Source organism: Acanthochromis polyacanthus, chromosome 6 (genome assembly GCF_021347895.1).
Source record: "Acanthochromis polyacanthus isolate Apoly-LR-REF ecotype Palm Island chromosome 6, KAUST_Apoly_ChrSc, whole genome shotgun sequence".
Lineage (NCBI taxonomy): Eukaryota > Metazoa > Chordata > Actinopteri > Pomacentridae > Acanthochromis > Acanthochromis polyacanthus.
In genome coordinates, this window is record NC_067118.1 from 36,683,841 (window position 1) to 36,703,654 (window position 19,814).

Sequence of the window (19,814 nt, forward strand, 5' to 3'; positions counted from 1 at the left end):
TTTACAGCTGTCTTTACTGCTTACTTTAATATTGTACAACAGTTCTCTTGTTTATAACTTTCTGTGCTCATAAAAACACCAATATTTCCATGCAAGACAGATATTAACCCTCCTGTTGTCCTCATTTACGGGCACAGAAAAATAGTGTTTCCTTGCCTGAAAAAAATCCAAAACTTCAGCAAAAAAAATGTCCCAAATTTCTGAAAATTTGCAAAACCTCCAGGAAAAATATTCCAATAATTCCTCCATTTCCCTTAAAAGTTTTATTTTAAAAAATCCCCCATATGTGACAAGAAAATTTTTGTAAATATTTTCCAAAAAAATGAGTAAAAATCTTCAAAAAAAATCTAAAATATCTAAAGTGATTACATACATATCAGTAAAACTTCTAATATTTTCTTTAAGAATATTCACAAAAAAAATCAACCAAATACCAGCGAAATTTTTTTTGGTGCATTTTTTTGTGAATGTTCTTAAGTAACATTTCTAACATTTCTTTTTTCCACCAAAAATGTTCAAAGATTTCTCAAAAATGTTGAAAATGTGGACATCAGAAGTTTCACTGTGAAAATGTTTCCCCCCACATTTTCAAACTTTAAAACGGGTCAATCGACACAAGGGTTAAATAGCATCTCCTTTCTGGTTTGCTCATGATTTCTACAAACCACTGCAATCATAGCACAACATAATAAAAAATTTAAAACTAACAAATTCCAACCAAATGAAACAATCTTCAAGGAGTTTATTTGCTCCTAAATGTGTCAACTTATGAGATAGAATTTATCCATGTGGTGTCTCCGTTTAAAGGTAATCAATCACACCACAACAGACCAACCAATAGCACATTTTGTCATCCATAAACTATGTTATTTAATTTCTCACGGGCTCCAATGTTCACTAATTATTATCTTCTGCACCGTCTGTGGCAAAATCGTGACATTTGTACCCTCAGTTGTGACTAAAATTGGCACAAATCACCAAAATGCCTCCAAGCCCACACAAAGAGCTCTGTCATTAAGTGATCAGTAATGGAATTTGAACAATGAAAATGCAGCTTTTTTTCTTCTGCAGCAGAAGCAGAAGTTGGTGTCACCAGATCATGAGTTTTATGTGTGATGTTCAAATGACGCTGAAATGCAACTAAGGTCAAAGTTAAAACTGGGTCTCATGTCAGTGTTATAGTCATGGGTTTGTGGTCAATAGTGCAAATGTATCTTAAGACAGCTAGAAAAACAGTTGATTGAACTTATAATTAATCACAACAAGTTATTTGGCTCCTGTATCCTAATTCAGTGCTATGAGTGTATAAAAGTGTAAATGAATGATTGCGCTGCTCTTGTTTGCGTTACTTTTATGCATAATATGAATTTCCTTCATTACGTTCAGCATTTTAAATAAGACTTTGCAGATTAACAAAGACAGATATGGGAAACTTTAATGAGAGAACTGTGTGGACTTTATTTTGAATTGTAAATACACCATCTTCTGCCCATTTTTACTAGCCACAACTGCAAATTCGGCAGAAGATGTTTGGAGTAAATTTATTCGACCTGTCCTCCGTAAAGCAAGAATAAGATTTAGAATGATTGTGCCAATATTATTACCTTTTAGACTAACGGATATTTTCCTTATTGATTCATCTGCAGATTATTGGCTTGTTGATTACGTGTCTTGTCTAAAGAAACGTCAGAATATCGTGTTAAATGCCTGTTATAATCACACATCCCAAGAAAATACCTTCAGAAGCATCATTTTACTGTATGTGACCCACAATCCAAGAACCAGACTCATTCATTTTACTTCTATTTGCACAATAAAAAGCTGTGAATTAAGTAGAGGCCTCCAGTCCCCCTTTAATTTCTATAGTTCAGTTAATTGTTGCAAGTTTAACTTTAATATAAAGTCGTTGTAATGTTTACTGGCTCCTTCAATTAGATTATTTTCCCCACTTTTACTGACGTCTATGAGAGCTACAGATATTTCTGTCCTGAAGGTTTTATCCTCTGACATTACCCAGTATCCTAAAACTGCATTTTGTATTCACTGTTTAGAAGTCTCAGCAGTATTTTATGTTGTTGCCCTTTAAAGTTGTGTTTGACTATGGTTGAAACTCTACCAACACCACCCGCACATGTCAATAAGCAAAGGAACATAATCAGGTAGTTACAAGTAGATGGTGTTACTGAGCATAGATAGGTCATCTCACACTGTAAGACATTACATTTACTCTCTAACAGATGAAGACAGGGGTAGTCTGGAGAAGATTTTTCCTTACAGTAACTAATTGGGTGTCTTCCAAACTTGATTATGTTCCATAAGGGCATCTTAAAATGAAAACTCAAAGTCATCTTTGGCAGTAGTTCATGTCCTCTTCAGATAATATACTGTTAGGTACTTTACATCATGTTTTATTGTCCCCTGTGAGTCTTAATGTACTTTCAATACAGAAGTATTTCCTGTGGTTCAGGGGAAACAATGCATTAAATATCAGCTGATGCTGACAGCAGAATTCTGTTTACGGCCGCAGCTCAGGAAGCAAATGAAAAGGAAAATTAAGCTGTAAAAAAGAACAAGAGGGACCTCATCCTCTGTGTTTTCCAGCCACAGCCTGATTAGAATTCACCTTCACTGAAGGATGGGATGAATTACCAGATCACCTTCAAGGGTAAAAACAAGATCGTGTATATTTATGTTTGTCTGGAGTGAGTTCTGTCCAAAGGTTAAAACATTCAAACACCCACTTGAGTCATAAGGTGTGGACAGAATCTGAAGTGAGTTTTATCTTTTCAGAAATATACCCACACGCCTATGAGGTGCTCAGATTAAAGAGGTTGATCAGAGATGTTTGGGTTCTTAAACATGTCAAAAAGATATGGTGCACTCTCTACACATTTTGAATTTTAAAGCGATTCTCCCATTGGTTTTTCTCGCGGGCATTAGAGACAAAGTATAAGGGATTTAAATAAGCGCCATTATTAGAAGAAATGCAATTTTATATTTCATCCATGGTGGATCGATCCATCCTGTTGCTTCTTCGCTATCGAACAATTAAGGCAGCACATTAAGCTGATGCTCACCTTCCTAATACCTTTAAAGGCTCAGCATACATTTAGTGACATGAATGAAAATTTTGCAAAGAATAACTCAAGTTTCCCATTTACGTGACCACTGCACGAGAATTTGACCCTTTTTTGCACGTCATTTTACCTTCAGCTTGCAGATCATTCCATTTAGGCGTAAAAAAATAAGATACAATGCACAAATGTCTAATATTACACCAGTTTTTCCCCAGGTCAAAAACTTAAATGTGGTATAAAATACTGCATAAGTGATATTACCATGACATCACAGCTGCTCTGCATAGCGAGAAGCCCTTTCACACATTTCAGTACAGTTTCTTTAAGAATTTTTACATTAGACCTACTTCTAGTGGAGCTTACATCTTCTACTACCAGTTTCTCTCTTCAGGCAGTGTTGTTTCCAGGTTTAGTTATTAAGTGCCCTTGCAGGTTACCTGAACAAATACACATGAAATCTGTAAATTCCTTTTATAAACCAAAACCTTTAATCACAGTATAAACACAAACAAATGACAAAAGTTGAGGAATTAATAGCAAAAGAGTCCAGAACATGCCAGAAGAAAAGCCTGACATCAGATGGATGTTGAATCACTTCTCCAACATCAGTCTTCTGTCAGTTGATGCTTCAATGCTTCTGGTTAGGTGTGGTGGATGCAACTGGCCTCAGACCAGACAAATGGACGTCCTGAGTCTCCCGCTGTGGTCCACCAGTCTGGTTCCTGGCAACATGTGATGTCACAGCCATGGCGGAGGGGACAGTTTACTTGGACCTTTGCCTCATCTTTCTCCTTTTGCGCTTCAGCCTGCACAGTGACCAACATTAAGGCAAGTTAGACAGTCTTTAAAAAATTGCAGTAATGTAGCCATTATATTGCTGTATGACCGTAAAAACGTGCAACAAATAAACACTCACCTGCGCATGCGCTTCTTTCTCCACTGTGAAAGAAAAACAACATGAAAATAATTAACATTTAATTACACTCAACTGGAAACTCACTCAAACATACACAAATTAAATGCAAACAGGTTACAATTGGTTTAGAAAAACACAATTTGTACAGCTAACTTCTAATAAACATGCTGAGTTAGCTTGTTACAATGTCCAAGCTTGCTGGCTAGCTCGCTAGTAAATGCTAGCACCAATAGAAACTGAATTTTTTGGGACAGCGACAACGTAAAACACAAACCTTGGCTCTCATGTCGAGGTGGAAAGGCTAGAAATAAAAGAAAATGATATGGATTACTTCGATTCTTTTTAAAAATCAGAAGATTCACTTGGATTCTGACACCAGCAACTCATACTCACCGACCGCTACGGAATCGTCTCCCCGAAGGACGTCATATTGCAGCGACGTCGGTTATATAGCTCACTTGTTACGTCATTTTTGTTGGACGGCAGTAAAGCATGAGACACAGAAAACAGCGTAATAACTGTGTGTGTGTTTTGTGATGTGGATGTTGAAAATTTGAACCATGTTTTTTTTCACTGCAATGTGGTGCATCCCTTTTGGTGTGACTTAAGCAGCTGGTTATTCTCAAAAAACATTATTTCCCCCCTGACAGAAGATTCTATTATGTTTGGTGTGTTTAAAGATGACAAGAATCTAGAATTTATGCTGAATGTTTTATTGCTTTTAGGGAAATTCTTTATTCACAAATGCAGGTACTTTAAATCTAGACCCTGTTTTACTCACTGGAAGAATGAGTTCTTACTTTTTTGTAAATCTTTAAAATTAATTGAAAATAGGAAAGCCCTTCACTTGTTTTCTTTATTAGATAAATTTGATTTAATTTAAAAGTCCCTTCACAATTTTTTTTTTTTTTTTTATCTATCTCTGTCTCTTTTCTTCTTCCTTCTCTCTCCCTCCTTTGCTTTTCTATTTGGAATAACTCTGCTCAATCTGTGATGGAAGTTTGTTACTGATGATCATACACACGTGGACAAAATTGTTGGTACCCCTCAGTTAAAGAAGGAAAAACCCACAATTCTCACTGAAATCACTTGAAACTCACAAAAGTAACAATAAATAAAAATTTATTGAAAATTAAATAATCAAAATCAGCCATCACTTTTGAATTGTTGATTAACAATTATTTTAAAAAACAAACTAATGAAATAGGGCTGGACAAAAATGATGGTACCCATAACTTAATATTTTGTTGCACAACCTTTTGAGGCAATCACTGCAATTAAACCATTTCTGTATTTGTCAATGAGCGTTCTGCAGCTGTCAACAGGTATTTTGGCCCACTCCTCATGAGCAAACAGCTCCAGTTGTCTCAGGTTTGATGGGTGTCTTCTCCAAATGGCATGTTTCAGCTCCTTCCACATATGTTCAATGGGATTCAGATCTGGGCTCATAGAAGGCCACTTTAGAATAGTCCAACGCTTTTCTCTCAGCCATTCTTGGGTGTTTTTGGCTGTGTGTTTTGGATCGTTGTCCAGTTGGAAGACCCATGACCTGCGACTGAGACCAAGCTTTCTGACACTAGGCAGCACATTTCTCTCCAGAATGCCTTGATAGTCTTCAGATTTCATCGTACCTTGCACACTTTCAAGACACCCTGTGCCAGATGCAGCAAAGCAGCCCCAAAACATTACTGAGCCTCCTCCATGTTTCACCGTAGGGACAGTGTTCTTTTCTTCGTATGCTTGGTTTTTGAGTCTATGAACATAGAGTTGATGTGCCTTACCAAAAAGCTCCAGTTTGGTCTCATCTGTCCAAAGGACATTCTCCCAGAAGCTTTGTGGCTTGTCAACATGCATTTTTGCAAATTCCAGTCTGGCTTTTTTATGAGTTTTTTTCAGCAGTGGTGTCCTCCTTGGTCGTCTCCCATGAAGTCCACTTTGGCTCAAACAACGACAAATGGTGCGATCTGACACTGATGTACCTTGGCCTTGGAGTTCACCTTTAATTTCTTTGGAGGTTGCTCTGGGCTCTTTGGATACAATTCCAACGATCCGTCTCTTCAATTTGTCATCAATTTTCCTCTTGCGGCCACGTCCAGGGAGGTTGGCTACTGTCCCGTGGGTCTTGAACTTCTGAATAATATGAGCCACTGTTGTCACAGGAACTTCAAGCTGTTTAGAGATGGTCTTATAGCCTTTACCTTTAAGATGTTTGTCTATAATTTTTTTTCGGATGTCCTGGGACAATTCTCTCCTTCGCTTTCTGTTGTCCATGTTCAGTGTGGTACACACCTTTTCACCAAACAGCAGGGTGACTACTTGTCTCCCTTTAAATAGGCAGACTGACTGATTATGAGTTTGGAAACACCTGTGATGTCAATTAAATGACACACCTGAGTTAATCATGTCACTCTGGTCAAATAGTTTTCAATCTTTTATAAAGGTACCATCATTTTTGTCCAGCCCTATTTCATTAGTTTGTTTTTTTAAATAATTATGTTAATCAACAATTCAAAAGTGATGGCTGTTTTTGATTATTTAATATTCAATAAATTTTTATTTATTGTTACTTTTGTGAGTTTCAAGTGATTTCAGTGAGAATTGTGAGTTTTTCCTTCTTTAACTGAGGGGTACCAACAATTTTGTCCACGTGTGTATGTGCCTTGTTTGTTTGTGTATAATGTTCTAAATAATAATAATAAAAAAAAAAACAGAAAACAGCGTGTGTAATGAGTTTATTCCTCGTGTCGTTAGTCCATCTGTGAAGAAGTTTTTGCAGTTATTGTTCCAGTAAAATAGTTAAATAAGTCTTTGCATACTACATATATGCGCTGGTCCTCTAATAAACGTTTTTTGATGTATTTTCTTCGTGTGTTTCATTTTGTTTAGCGTATAGGTTATCATAAAAGCTGGTTTAAACACTGACACATTTAAATACTACTGAACTTGAAAAATGTACTCTAGGATTTTAGCAACAAGCCATGCATTTTTTTCCTGTATCAGCATATCTCCTTGAAAATGATATTCTTAGCAATGTGTTAAGTTTCATTTAGACCTTAGTATGTGCAAATGAAATTTACATCAGGTAAATGAACAGTTATGTCAAGAAATAAAATATGAAAAAAGATCTCTTGACTTCATAGGGAGCTAGGGGTGTATTATGGAGAGACAACCTCTGCATTTCTAGTATTCAGGCTATAGCTGTGATACGTTATGCACTTTCTTTGATCTGGCTCTTCATAAATGAGATGCAATGAATAATTATGTAACACACACTTTCACACACCAGAACAAGAGACTGAATACACCAAAGACAGAAGCACACAAATGATGTCAGGTGGTTTTTTAATGTTTCCAAAAATAGTCTCTGAAACTGGGATTTGTTTTACAAAAGCATCCATATATTTAACAGGTATGGAATTCTTATGTAAACACAGACTGTCAGACTCAGTGGTGGCACCAGAAGACTCAATGCTGAACCCTTGGCAGGAGTTAAGACCATCCACGACTGAGAGAAAGAAATTAATTGCTCACTCGTTACGTTACCGAAGCAGTAGGCCGTAAAATGTCAGTTTAAGAAATTGTTAGCCGAATAACCTACAGCAGACGCCTAGAAGCATACACAATGAACTAGTGCACAGACCTAAGCAAGAGCAGTATAAATGCCGTAATTGAGCTGAATTGAACAGTAATGACGACTAATGATGTCATGCCTATAAATTGCGTGAATGTTTTACGACATCAGGGTTCGAGACGAGGTGTTTCCATTTATGCCCACGACAAGTTTAAACTCATTTCAAAGGTGTGGCTTCAGGTGCATGATCGTAAGGAAGTTATCTAAATGCCACACAGGTACACTGACACAATTCTGTGCCTTCGTCATCCTTGGCCGCTCTGTCAAAACTCAGTTTTATTTTTCCACATCTTTCACTACAGTTAATGTGGGGAATGAATGGAAGGCTCAAGGTCAGTCAAATGGTGAAATGTTCCAGTGAGTGTATGCCCTTGTAGAAAATATTCTCCTCTGTAGCAGAATCGCGTCCGCTGTTAAGAGAATAAAGCCGTCTCAAGGACAGGAAAATTTACTAGGGACGTATGTTTGTTTGTTTGTTTTTTTAGGTGGAGTGGTAGAATTTAGGAGCAGCATCATCCCAGACTGACATCAGTTAGATTCAGAGGTATTCACAGCGGCTATGCCCACAAGTGCCTCAGACAGCTGGGACAGAAGGAATCGTGACGTCTGTTCTTTGGGTCATCAGATGTCGGCCACAATTTATTGGAGAGAGAGAATCTATTCTGTAGCTTCGGTCTCCATCGCCTGTCCAGTTGCATTCTCAACAGTCTTTGAAGCCTTTAGAAAAGAAAAGACGGATTTTAGAGCAGAATATTTGGAAAATATATTCTGCAACACACTGTCCTGTAGCTCACCTTCTTTTTCTTCTTCTTCTGAGTCTTACGGCTGGCTGAGCTTTGGAGCAAAGCCTTTGCAGAAGGGGGAAAAAAAACCCGACAAAAATGACCTCTTACAGTACAGCACACAATACATCAACACATAATGGCTGTGAAAATGCCACGTCAGCTAACAGCATGCTGCAGCAGTCCCATTATTTTAATCCTTTCTCCTTTAGTAGGAGGATGTGACATCCCATCCATCAAACACTTTTTACCTTCAGCTCGGGATCCTCCACCTCATGCTCAGACTTGTAGAGTTCTGGCTCAAAGAGGCTGTTTGTGATTCGCAGAGGTCCGTTGGCCATGAGCAGCACGGTGAACTTGAACTGGGCAACAAACTCACCTGAACAAAGGGAGGTGTGAGAGTCGCATTATAGGTTTCGGTTTGCAGGACAAAATGTTCAAAATTCAACCTTTTTTATGATTCATAGCATAATAAGTTAGATATTCTATATTAACAGACATTTCTGAGTTCTCTCCACTTCTAGCCATGGCTGTGCTGCTTCCATAAAGGTGCAGGACTTTATATTGGAGTGAAAAATGAGCCCACAAAGAGAAGCAAGCAGCTGTGCTCTGCTACGGACATAATGGAGGTAATTATTAACCTTGGGGTGGCTTTGGGTACCGTCTAGTATTTGAGTAATTCAGAGACATCTTTCACTTCTTTTTATTTACAGACAAAACAAAGCCAGCAAACAGACTGAAAGCAAACGATACATTGGCAGTCCACTGCTGCAGCTCTCTTCTCTGCTATTTTAATGTTGGTCGACCTGAGGTGAAGGGTAACAATTAGTAAGTTCTGCAACTATTCAGCAAAAAAAAAAAAAAAAGAAACTATAGATTCGAACATGAAAATGATAACCTGAAGAAGACACTAGATGAAAAGTTGAAATTCTTGTCATGATTACCAGTCTTGTTTTCCCATCAGCTAGACTATCAAAACTTTTGTCAACAGAGACATCTAGTGGACAAAGAAGGTCAATTAATTACTGAACATCATCTAAAACTCCGTATTACATAAAGTGGGTGAAGTAAGTGGATGAATATCTTTTCAAGACGTATCTAACATAGGAGTCTATGTACCGTAACTGTGGTTGTTTGCATGATTAACTAGAAAAGCACTCAGAGTGCAGACCTCTGCCAAGGATAGAGAGGAAAACAGGAAACCCATGCAGTAAAGGATCATGAGCTGGAATCAAACCTGCGTCTCTGACACAGTTCAGTTTACAAATCACCTTCTTAACCAGTTGAGCTATCTGGACACCTTGCTCCAATTTGTTGGACGACATACTAACCTATGATGTTTTTGTCCTATTTTGGATCACATACTAAAACATACTAAAAAATTCAAAGTAATCCAGAATCCAGGATCCTTTCCGGATTGCCACCAAAATTAAACCAGATCTTCCTCTTACCATAGTCTACATCCCCTCAAAATTTCATGTGAATCTGCCCAGGCGTTGTTGAGTTATCTTGCTAACAGACAGACACACAAACGCCAGGTGTCACATAACCTCCTTGGCGGAGGTAAATATTATTCAAAACACCAACTGACACAATAAAATAAGTCGGGTTAGATTTCCAGCAGTGAATCAGATCAGGTCAAATTCTTGTTAATACATCATAAGAATAGAGAAAGAGAGCATAAACCCGTGTGTATTCTCATATCAAAACAGCAGAAAATGGTAAAATAGCAGGTTTTGATCCTGCTACATGTATAAAAAAAATCTAATAATCTGTTATATTTTAGTTAGAGAAGAATTTAAGTAGTTTTCTTGTTAGATATCACAACTAAAATTCCTTAACAGGAGAACATAAATGTGAGATGAACCACAGCTACTATTGCTAAACTGACCTAAAATGAAATGCCAAGTTTGAGCATGAAAAACCCCAACCCTTCCTAAACGTCTTAAATGTGAACTGAAGACCTTTGGATGAGAAATTCTAGCAGGTATTTTTGGCTTTTTTTGACATTTTCTAGACAAAATGAATTTAAGTCTTAGGAGCTGACATACGTTTCTGTCTAAACTAAAATGAACATTTCTTTTTTACCGCCTCTGTACCATGTTGTTGCCATGGTTACAGGCTGTCATTTTTGATTTGTATGAGCTCAGGATTAATGGGTCTTACATAATGTGAGGCACCAGAGTGAGTGAATGAGAGGAAAATGACATGCTGCTGACACCTCGATGTGTAACGAACGGCTACCACCACCCCAAGAGTTCGGTTTAGTTCCTGTCTGCATGAAACCTAAATGAAATGAAGCCAACCGAGTCCCGTGCACAGTTCACCGGAGCGCAGCACACACCCTGGCAGGCCCAGAGCGACCTTGCAGTTAAGTGGACGCTGGGGGAAAGTTCCTTTTTTTTTTGCTGTGTCATTTTTCTACGGATTCAAGTAGAAGTCTTCCAGAAACTCTGAGGACATTTTGGTCACATAAACAACGCTTCAGCAATCTTTATGGTCGCTAGAGCCCTTCATTACACCCCTCATTGTTGTACTCACCCTCTTTCTCATGCAGCACAGTGAATGGCTGCAGCAGCTCATGTTTGGCACACTCCATCACAGCCAGCCTGGCCCTGCCTTCATCCTCAAACGCTCTGGAGACACGAGCAAAGAAGAAAAGAAAATTAGGAGGATGAAACTTGAGTGATGCAGCGGCACCTCTGAGAGGAGCACAACCATCCCTGACATCTCATTATCCACCCTGGATCTGAAAGGTGAAATTCACTCATGTCCAAGTTTCAGTAAGTGTAAGTGAAAGCAGCGTTAGATTATGTACGAGCTATGTGCAGCAGCAGAGGGTCGGTTGTGCAGCCTGTCCATAAGCATCGCAGAGAGCACTAAAGACGGCTATAGGTGGTTTCAGTTGATCTCAAAGCGTTAACAGGATCTGAATTGTGTTGGTCCGTGGTGTTTGTAGGAGTCGTTCCTCTGATTTTTTAAAACACCTGCAGCATAAGGATCCATATGAGGAGCAGCAAAGCGAGAGATTACACACAACACAACCCAGCGTGTCATTAAGCAGCGCCTTCAGTGACAGACTGCGTTTCTGCAGGCCTTTTATTCCAACATCTGTCAGACTTTACAATGCCACATTATTCACTGCTCTACCTCTGTCACTGCTGCACTTTTTTCCCTTCACATACACATACAACTCATGTGCAGTAACTGTTACCTCATCCTCCTGTAAATTTAAAAAATAATAAAAATAAATTCATTTTCTGTAGATAATGTTCTCAGTGATTTTGCATCGTGTGTTTCTAATTTATTCTTCTACAGTTTTTTTTTTTATTATTCTTTATTTCACCAGGTAAGATCAGTTGAGAACATTTGCAGTGATGACCTGGCCTCTTCCTTCTTGGCTCTGCTGTAACGATGAGCGTTCCCCACTGTGGGATCAATAAAGTTCATCTTATCATATTTATAACTTAGAATTATGAATTACCCCTGAAACGGAGGCTTGATTGATATGATCTAATCATAAATATACCCTACACACGTGGACAAAATTGTTGGTACCCCTCAGTTAAAGAAGGAAAAACCCACAATTCTCACTGAAATCGCTTGAAACTCACAAAAGTAACAATAAATAAAAATTTATTGAAAATTAAATAATCAAAAACAGCCATTACTTTTGAATTGTTGATTAACATAATTATTTAAAAAAACAAACTAATGAAACAGGCCTGGACAAAAATGATGGTACCTCTATAAAAGATTGAAAACTATTTGACCAGAGTGACATGATTAACTCAGGTGTGTCATTTAATTGACATCACAGGTGTTTCCAAACTCATAATCAGTCAGTCTGCCTATTTAAAGGGAGACAAGTAGTCACCCTGCTGTTTGGTGAAAAGGTGTGTACCACACTGAACATGGACAACAGAAAGCGAAGGAGAGAATTGTCCCAGGACATCCGAAAAAAAATTATAGACAAACATCTTAAAGGTAAAGGCTATAAGACCATCTCTAAACAGCTTGAAGTTCCTGTGACAACAGTGGCTCATATTATTCAGAAGTTCAAGACCCACGGGACAGTAGCCAACCTCCCTGGACGTGGCCGCAAGAGGAAAATTGATGACAAATTGAAGAGACGGATCGTTCGAATTGTATCCAAAGAGCCCAGAGCAACCTCCAAAGAAATTAAAGGTGAACTCCAAGGCCAAGGTACATCAGTGTCAGATCGCACCATTCGTCGTTGTTTGAGCCAAAGTGGACTTCATGGGAGACGACCAAGGAGGACACCACTGCTGAAAAAAAACTCATAAAAAAGCCAGACTGGAATTTGCAAAAATGCATGTTGACAAGCCACAAAGCTTCTGGGAGAATGTCCTTTGGACAGATGAGACCAAACTGGAGCTTTTTGGTAAGGCACATCAACTCTATGTTCATAGACTCAAAAACCAAGCATACGAAGAAAAGAACACTGTCCCTACGGTGAAACATGGAGGAGGCTCAGTAATGTTTTGGGGCTGCTTTGCTGCATCTGGCACAGGGTGTCTTGAAAGTGTGCAAGGTACGATGAAATCTGAAGACTATCGAGGCATTCTGGAGAGAAATGTGCTGCCTAGTGTCAGAAAGCTTGGTCTCAGTCGCAGGTCATGGGTCTTCCAACAGGACAACGATCCAAAACACACAGCCAAAAACACCCAAGAATGGCTGAGAGAAAAGCGTTGGACTATTCTAAAGTGGCCTTCTATGAGCCCAGATCTGAATCCCATTGAACATATGTGGAAGGAGCTGAAACATGCCATTTGGAGAAGACACCCATCAAACCTGAGACAACTGGAGCTGTTTGCTCATGAGGAGTGGGCCAAAATACCTGTTGACAGCTGCAGAACGCTCATTGACAAATACAGAAATCGTTTAATTGCAGTGATTGCCTCAAAAGGTTGTGCAACAAAATATTAAGTTATGGGTACCATCATTTTTGTCCAGCCCTATTTCATTAGTTTGTTTTTTTAAATAATTATGTTAATCAACAATTCAAAAGTGATGGCTGATTTTGATTATTTAATTTTCAATAAATTTTTATTTATTGTTACTTTTGTGAGTTTCAAGCGATTTCAGTGAGAATTGTGGGTTTTTCCTTCTTTAACTGAGGGGTACCAACAATTTTGTCCACGTGTGTATTTGACCAGAGTGACATGATTAACTCAGGTGTGTCATTTAATTGACATCACAGGTGTTTCCAAACTCATAATCAGTCAGTCTGCCTATTTAAAGGGAGACAAGTAGTCACCCTGCTGTTTGGTGAAAAGGTGTGTACCACACTGAACATGGACAACAGAAAGCGAAGGAGAGAATTGTCCCAGGACATCCGAAAAAAAATTATAGACAAACATCTTAAAGGTAAAGGCTATAAGACCATCTCTAAACAGCTTGAAGTTCCTGTGACAACAGTGGCTCATATTATTCAGAAGTTCAAGACCCACGGGACAGTAGCCAACCTCCCTGGACGTGGCCGCAAGAGGAAAATTGATGACAAATTGAAGAGACGGATCGTTGGAATTGTATCCAAAGAGCCCAGAGCAACCTCCAAAGAAATTAAAGGTGAACTCCAAGGCCAAGGTACATCAGTGTCAGATCGCACCATTCGTCGTTGTTTGAGCCAAAGTGGACTTCATGGGAGACGACCAAGGAGGACACCACTGCTGAAAAAAACTCATAAAAAAGCCAGACTGGAATTTGCAAAAAATGCATGTTGACAAGCCACAAAGCTTCTGGGAGAATGTCCTTTGGACAGATGAGACCAAACTGGAGCTTTTTGGTAAGGCACATCAACTCTTATGTTCATAGACTCAAAAACCAAGCATACGAAGAAAAGAACACTGTCCCTACGGTGAAACATGGAGGAGGCTCAGTAATGTTTTGGGGCTGCTTTGCTGCATCTGGCACAGGATGTCTTGAAAGTGTGCAAGGTACGATGAAATCTGAAGACTATCAAGGCATTCTGGAGAGAAATGTGCTGCCAAGTGTCAGAAAGCTTGGTCTCAGTCGCAGGTCATGGGTCTTCCAACAGGACAACGATCCAAAACACACAGCCAAAAACACCCAAGAATGGCTGAGAGAAAAGCGTTGGACTATTCTAAAGTGGCCTTCTATGAGCCCAGATCTGAATCCCATTGAACATATGTGGAAGGAGCTGAAACATGCCATTTGGAGAAGACATCCATCAAACCTGAGACAGCTGGAGCTGTTTGCTCATGAGGAGTGGGCCAAAATACCTGTTGACAGCTGCAGAACACTCATTGACAAATACAGAAATCGTTTAATTGCAGTGATTGCCTCAAAAGGTTGTGCAACAAAATATTAAGTTATGGGTACCATCATTTTTGTCCAGCCCTATTTCATTAGTTTGTTTTTTTAAATAATTATGTTAATCAACAATTCAAAAGTGATGGCTGATTTTGATTATTTAATTTTCAATAAATTTTTATTTATTGTTACTTTTGTGAGTTTCAAGTGATTTCAGTGAGAATTGTGGGTTTTTCCTTCTTTAACTGAGGGGTACCAACAATTTTGTCCACGTGTGTATATATTTTATTGATTTTATACTGGGCAGTACATTTGTTTTGTCATTTTGCTGTTTCTAAGCAATATCTGTTAAAGTATTTTTTTCCAGAGTTAATACATTTTTATCTTGTCTTTAATGGTCTTCAGCCCTTTTCTGCACTTCAGACAGGTGAGCTGTCAAGCAGAGTCACTTTATAAATTGCAGTGAATTCTGTCCTGAGCTTAATTGCTGTGGAATATTATTTTACTGTAAAAGTCGAATCCTGAAGTAAAAATGTTTTTCTGTACTATAAAGTTTTGTTAAAGGGGAGATTTTTCAGCTTTACAACAACATGATATTCATAGTAGTGACATGTGCATATAGAAGACAGAACATTGCTTTTAATTATTAAAGTAACAATCAAATATAGTAAGAGGTAGCCTAGTAATGAAACCACATGTTACTGTTGCTCCAGATCAGTTATCACACAGTGCTGAAATCATAAACAAACTATGGATGTCTTAAGGTGTAGTAGCAGTGGTCCTCTAATACCAAAACTTTTAACTGTATCTGTATTAGTTGGCCAGGCTTCCCTTCAAAAAGAGGCCACTGTATCTCAATGGTTAAATAAAGACTAAATAAAAAAAAATGCTGACATTGTTTTCAACTCGTCACGCTGCTACAACAGGATAATACAACTCATGAAATTTAGTTTGGCTGAGATTGTCATTGGTCTCATCTGGTTACCCTCATAAAAAATGTCTGTCAAGAAGAGAAATCAACTTATTAGGCTTAAAATGAAAAGAATAGAGTCAAAGATGTGACCTTAAGTTCAAACTACCTCAGAGTGAAAGGCATCGTATCGAAGCGCCTCTCCATCTCGCTGAAGAAAGCCCGAGACGCCTTCATCTTCAAGCCGTACACCTTGTTGGGGTCTCGTTTGTAAACGGTGGTCCTCTGACCCGCATCCTTCGCCTGAATCACAAAACACATGAAACCCTTGACGTTATGGAATTTTCCATCTTGAGCGGGAATAAAAAAAAAAAAATCACACTCTGCCAGATTTCCCCTCACCTTCCCCTCTCCAGTGCTGACGAGCACATCCACTGCGTACACCTCATGCACCTCAAACTCAGCCTTCTCGTGGTCCTTTCTATAAATACAGAGCGATGAGGTCATCCACTGGTTAAAGAGAAGCACGGTGATAACAGGAGGAGGAGACTCACTTTTGCTGGTCCGTTGGGTTTTGGATGATCGTTTTCTCTCCGTCAATCACGTGTTGTTTGAGCTGGTGGGACAGCATGCCTGTAACATATGGAAGGAATGAGACGAGTCAAGCGCGCCCAACTTACAGATGTACCGTAAAGCACCGAGATCAAAGAGCTTCAAAGTGCCAAATGTTCACACAAACCCACCCTCAATGGGGGAGCACTTGAATGACTTTGCAATCTTGTTCCAGGCCTCTGTGACCTGTGTGTTCTGATAAAAAGAGACACGGCGTTGATTATTAGATGAGGTCTAAAACAGCAATCCTGATGCTCATATCAGAGGCAGAGCTTTACCTGGTTGCCTGGTTTGACAAGACGGAGAGCAGCCTCGGCACAGAGGTGAGCTGCTTTGAGAACGTCAGCCTTCCGACCGGTCAGCGGGTTTTCCTGCAGTGACACAGGAGACAAGTTAAAGACTAAAGGCCTCTACACACTGTGCCATTTTAACAATCTTATAAGTTTACAGCTTGCTACACTGTACAACATGAATCTAGCAATCTTTGGGCGCGATGTGAAGCTTGTTCTGCACAGATTTCAAGATGAAAACGCAGCTGAATAGCAGCCTGCGATGTACGTGAGTTGACATGAATGTGCAAGAATAAAACGTCAAAAGCCTGCGCCGTCCATCCATGAAAAATAAACAACCAAAGTATAAACGGAGCTCCTACAGTCACAGGGAAACTAGCAAAACATGAACAGAGCCCTCGCCCTTGTGATGTTTCTGTGATTGGAGAGAAATCCTAAAAAAAGGAGGAGGAGGAGAATATGACACAGTCATGGCTCAGAAATAGAGGCCAATTCCGCCGCTATATCCTTCCACGCTTCGTCCTTTTTTTTCCAGTTGTGGTACGAGTTGGAGGACACATCAAAAAACTTCTGCTGCCACAACTCTAGTAGGCTGTCTTCTTTGTTTACATCCCACATACTTGTGTTGAAGCATTTTACCACTGTGGCTGCAAATTATCTATTTGGGTTTAGCACCACTGTCGTGCTGATCACTACGTCATCTCAAACTTCTGATGCTGCGATTACTGCTGCTTGTGATGACGTACCTTGGTCACTCCAACAACGAAGCTGTGAGCCACATTTGAGATGAAGCCATCGACGTGCACGCCCAGATCACTGCACACAAACACAGCACGGGGTAAAGAAAAGATGCACTGCAAGTAAACCAAAAAAACTAAGTACATTTCATCCTGCACAAGATGGACAGGTGTAAATTTAGCGGCTCACATTTTGACAAGGTCTCCATCCTTCAGTAAGACATCTGGGTCGCTCTTCAGTGGGGAGTGATGGCATACACAGTTGTTAACCGACACACAAGTAGGAAAAGCGATACCTGAAAGACAGAGAGAGAGAGCGAGTGAATGAGGGGGCGTAGAGTCAGAATCATTGAGAGTGACTCATGAAATACAACCGAATCTTTACCTTTCTTCATATCTTTTTCCTTCTTGAAGATTTTCCCAGTTTCTGTCGTAATGAAAGCATCTCCCTTTACACAGAGGCTGAGAACAGAGACTCCAGCCGTCGCCGCTCCAACTACAGTCTTCAGGGCCTCTGCAAAACAAGAGAAACAAAAGAAGTCATGTCAGTGACAGTCTGTACAGTGCTGAACCTTTACTTTCAGCATCTATTGTTTATTTTCTGGATCAAAAATGCACAAGAAGTGACAGTTCAAGTTCATCCGTTGTATTTCTGCTGACAGAATACACACGGCTAATTGTCTAATAATTTCAGCCTGAATATAGTCGGTACTTTTCCTGATTACATTACCAGGCTGCCACGACCTTGATGTCAGCATTAACTATCACTGTTCAAGCCTCAGTCAGTTATTTGTGGAGTCTGACAGCGAGTGACACTGAACGGCTCATTTAATTTTGAATAAGCTGATGTTACATTTGCGAAGGAGATCAGCGTTTGACAGACTGTCTGACAGCTGCATATCAGCTGGAAGCAGCACAAGGCTAACAGTAAATTAGGTAGCTTATATCAAGATAAGCAGATCAGCTGTGAGAACGATTACAATACAAAAACCACAGCAAGGACATGGCAATGGATAACAACCAGTCACTAAAAGACTTTTCTAAACTGTGATTTGTTTTTCTTTCTTTTTTTGTTTTGTCAGGGATAACTGGACATTTGAATATTCTAATCAGGAAGTTGAACGGACTTCCTCGCACTAGTGACGCATTACTTTACTTAAAGTGAACTTTGGATGCTATTTTGAGTCAGATGGTTTTATTAAATGCATTTAAGCTTTATATAGCAAGAGGGTCAGCTGTTCAGTCTCCAGAGGGGCAGATAAATTATGGACAAGCTTAAGGAGTGTGACTGGATGAATGTAATGTGAGTGTGGAGGCGGACACCAATGAAAAAATCATGGTTGAATGGAAGTTAAAATGGCATATGTGTATTTAGAATTTAAAAATGATTAATGCACTTGAAGTACTGGCTGCAATAAACATGCTTCTGATACTTTCTGAGAATGAAATATATGCATATATACGAAAACATCTCAGATTTTTGGCCTCACAGTAATGATGCTATGTGCATGTGTGCTTGCAAATATTTTTTTGCTTCAACTACACATGTATAACGGCTACTTACGATTCATAATGGGGACTTTAGATTGAATTTATTTTTAATTATTGTAAAGGATAATAAATAATCTATGTCTGACGTAGTTGAACATACTGCACAAGTAAGTGTGTTAATTAACTTGTGCTTACTCCAATTGTGATCTAAAATTACACAATTTAAAGCAACTAAACGTTCAATAAAAGTTACACAAAAATTCTATTTTTTGTATTTGAATTTGCAGCCGTTACACATCCAAATGTCGGCTATATTGTCTGTAACAGCCCCATATTGTCACTCAGTTTTTTACTTGTCATTGTTATCTGTTAGCAGTCCCAGCTAGCTAACGCTTGCTAGTCAGTTAGCTCAGCTACATAGCCACCTAGCTTACCGGGCTAATATGACAGCAACATGGCGTTAAACACGCACGGGCTATTAGAAAGAAAATCCCTGGTTATATATGTAAAAGATTCACGTTGTACTGGTTTTAAACAAAGGCCTTATTCCTGATATGACCTGCCCGAGCTCCTGCGGCGGCACATGGCACAGGTGCTGTCTGGTCTGACTAGCTGGCTCTGCTAGCTAACAGCAGACGGAACCTGAGACTTGTGTTCTTAATCAAAAACGGCTCGTTAACGCCGCATTTCACTTACGATTCGCAATCTCGGCGCCCATCTTGTACTTGGTGACCACCAGATCATCGGCGATGGTCTGCTCCTGCGTCTCGTCATCTCCAGACATGTTGGCAGTGTGTCCGCTAACTCAGAGTAACTTTTTCCCCGGCGGGTGTCAGTCAAGGATGGACCACGCTGCTCTGTGCACCGGCCCGCCCGACTCCGGCCGACACTCCACGATCGCTAGATCCCGCCCGCTGCCGAAGAGTCTCACTGAGACCAAGATAGTTCACGTCTTTTCCCCCTCTGCCAAAGAGTCTCACTGCAGGCAAGATGGATATCCTCTAACGCCGCTGTGTTGATTGTTACACTCAATGACTGAGAGATATTCTAAATTATGCAAACGATTTATAT

General features: G+C 39.5%; 1 protein-coding gene across 1 annotated transcript; it reads right to left on the minus strand.

The window, feature by feature from the left end:
* Positions 1-7,318: 7,318 nt before the first annotated feature.
* pa2g4b (proliferation-associated 2G4, b) lies at positions 7,319-19,664 on the minus strand. The gene is made up of 13 exons (XM_051949912.1): positions 19,440-19,664; positions 17,638-17,766; positions 17,443-17,548; positions 17,262-17,331; positions 16,504-16,596; positions 16,357-16,420; positions 16,168-16,246; positions 16,016-16,094; positions 15,783-15,916; positions 10,948-11,042; positions 8,658-8,785; positions 8,419-8,472; positions 7,319-8,341 (listed from the first exon to the last, which is right to left on the minus strand). Exons 1-13 carry the CDS (start codon positions 19,525-19,527, stop codon positions 8,282-8,284), a joined length of 1,179 nt encoding a protein of 392 aa, XP_051805872.1. The 5' UTR covers positions 19,528-19,664; the 3' UTR covers positions 7,319-8,281.
* Positions 19,665-19,814: the final 150 nt, after the last annotated feature.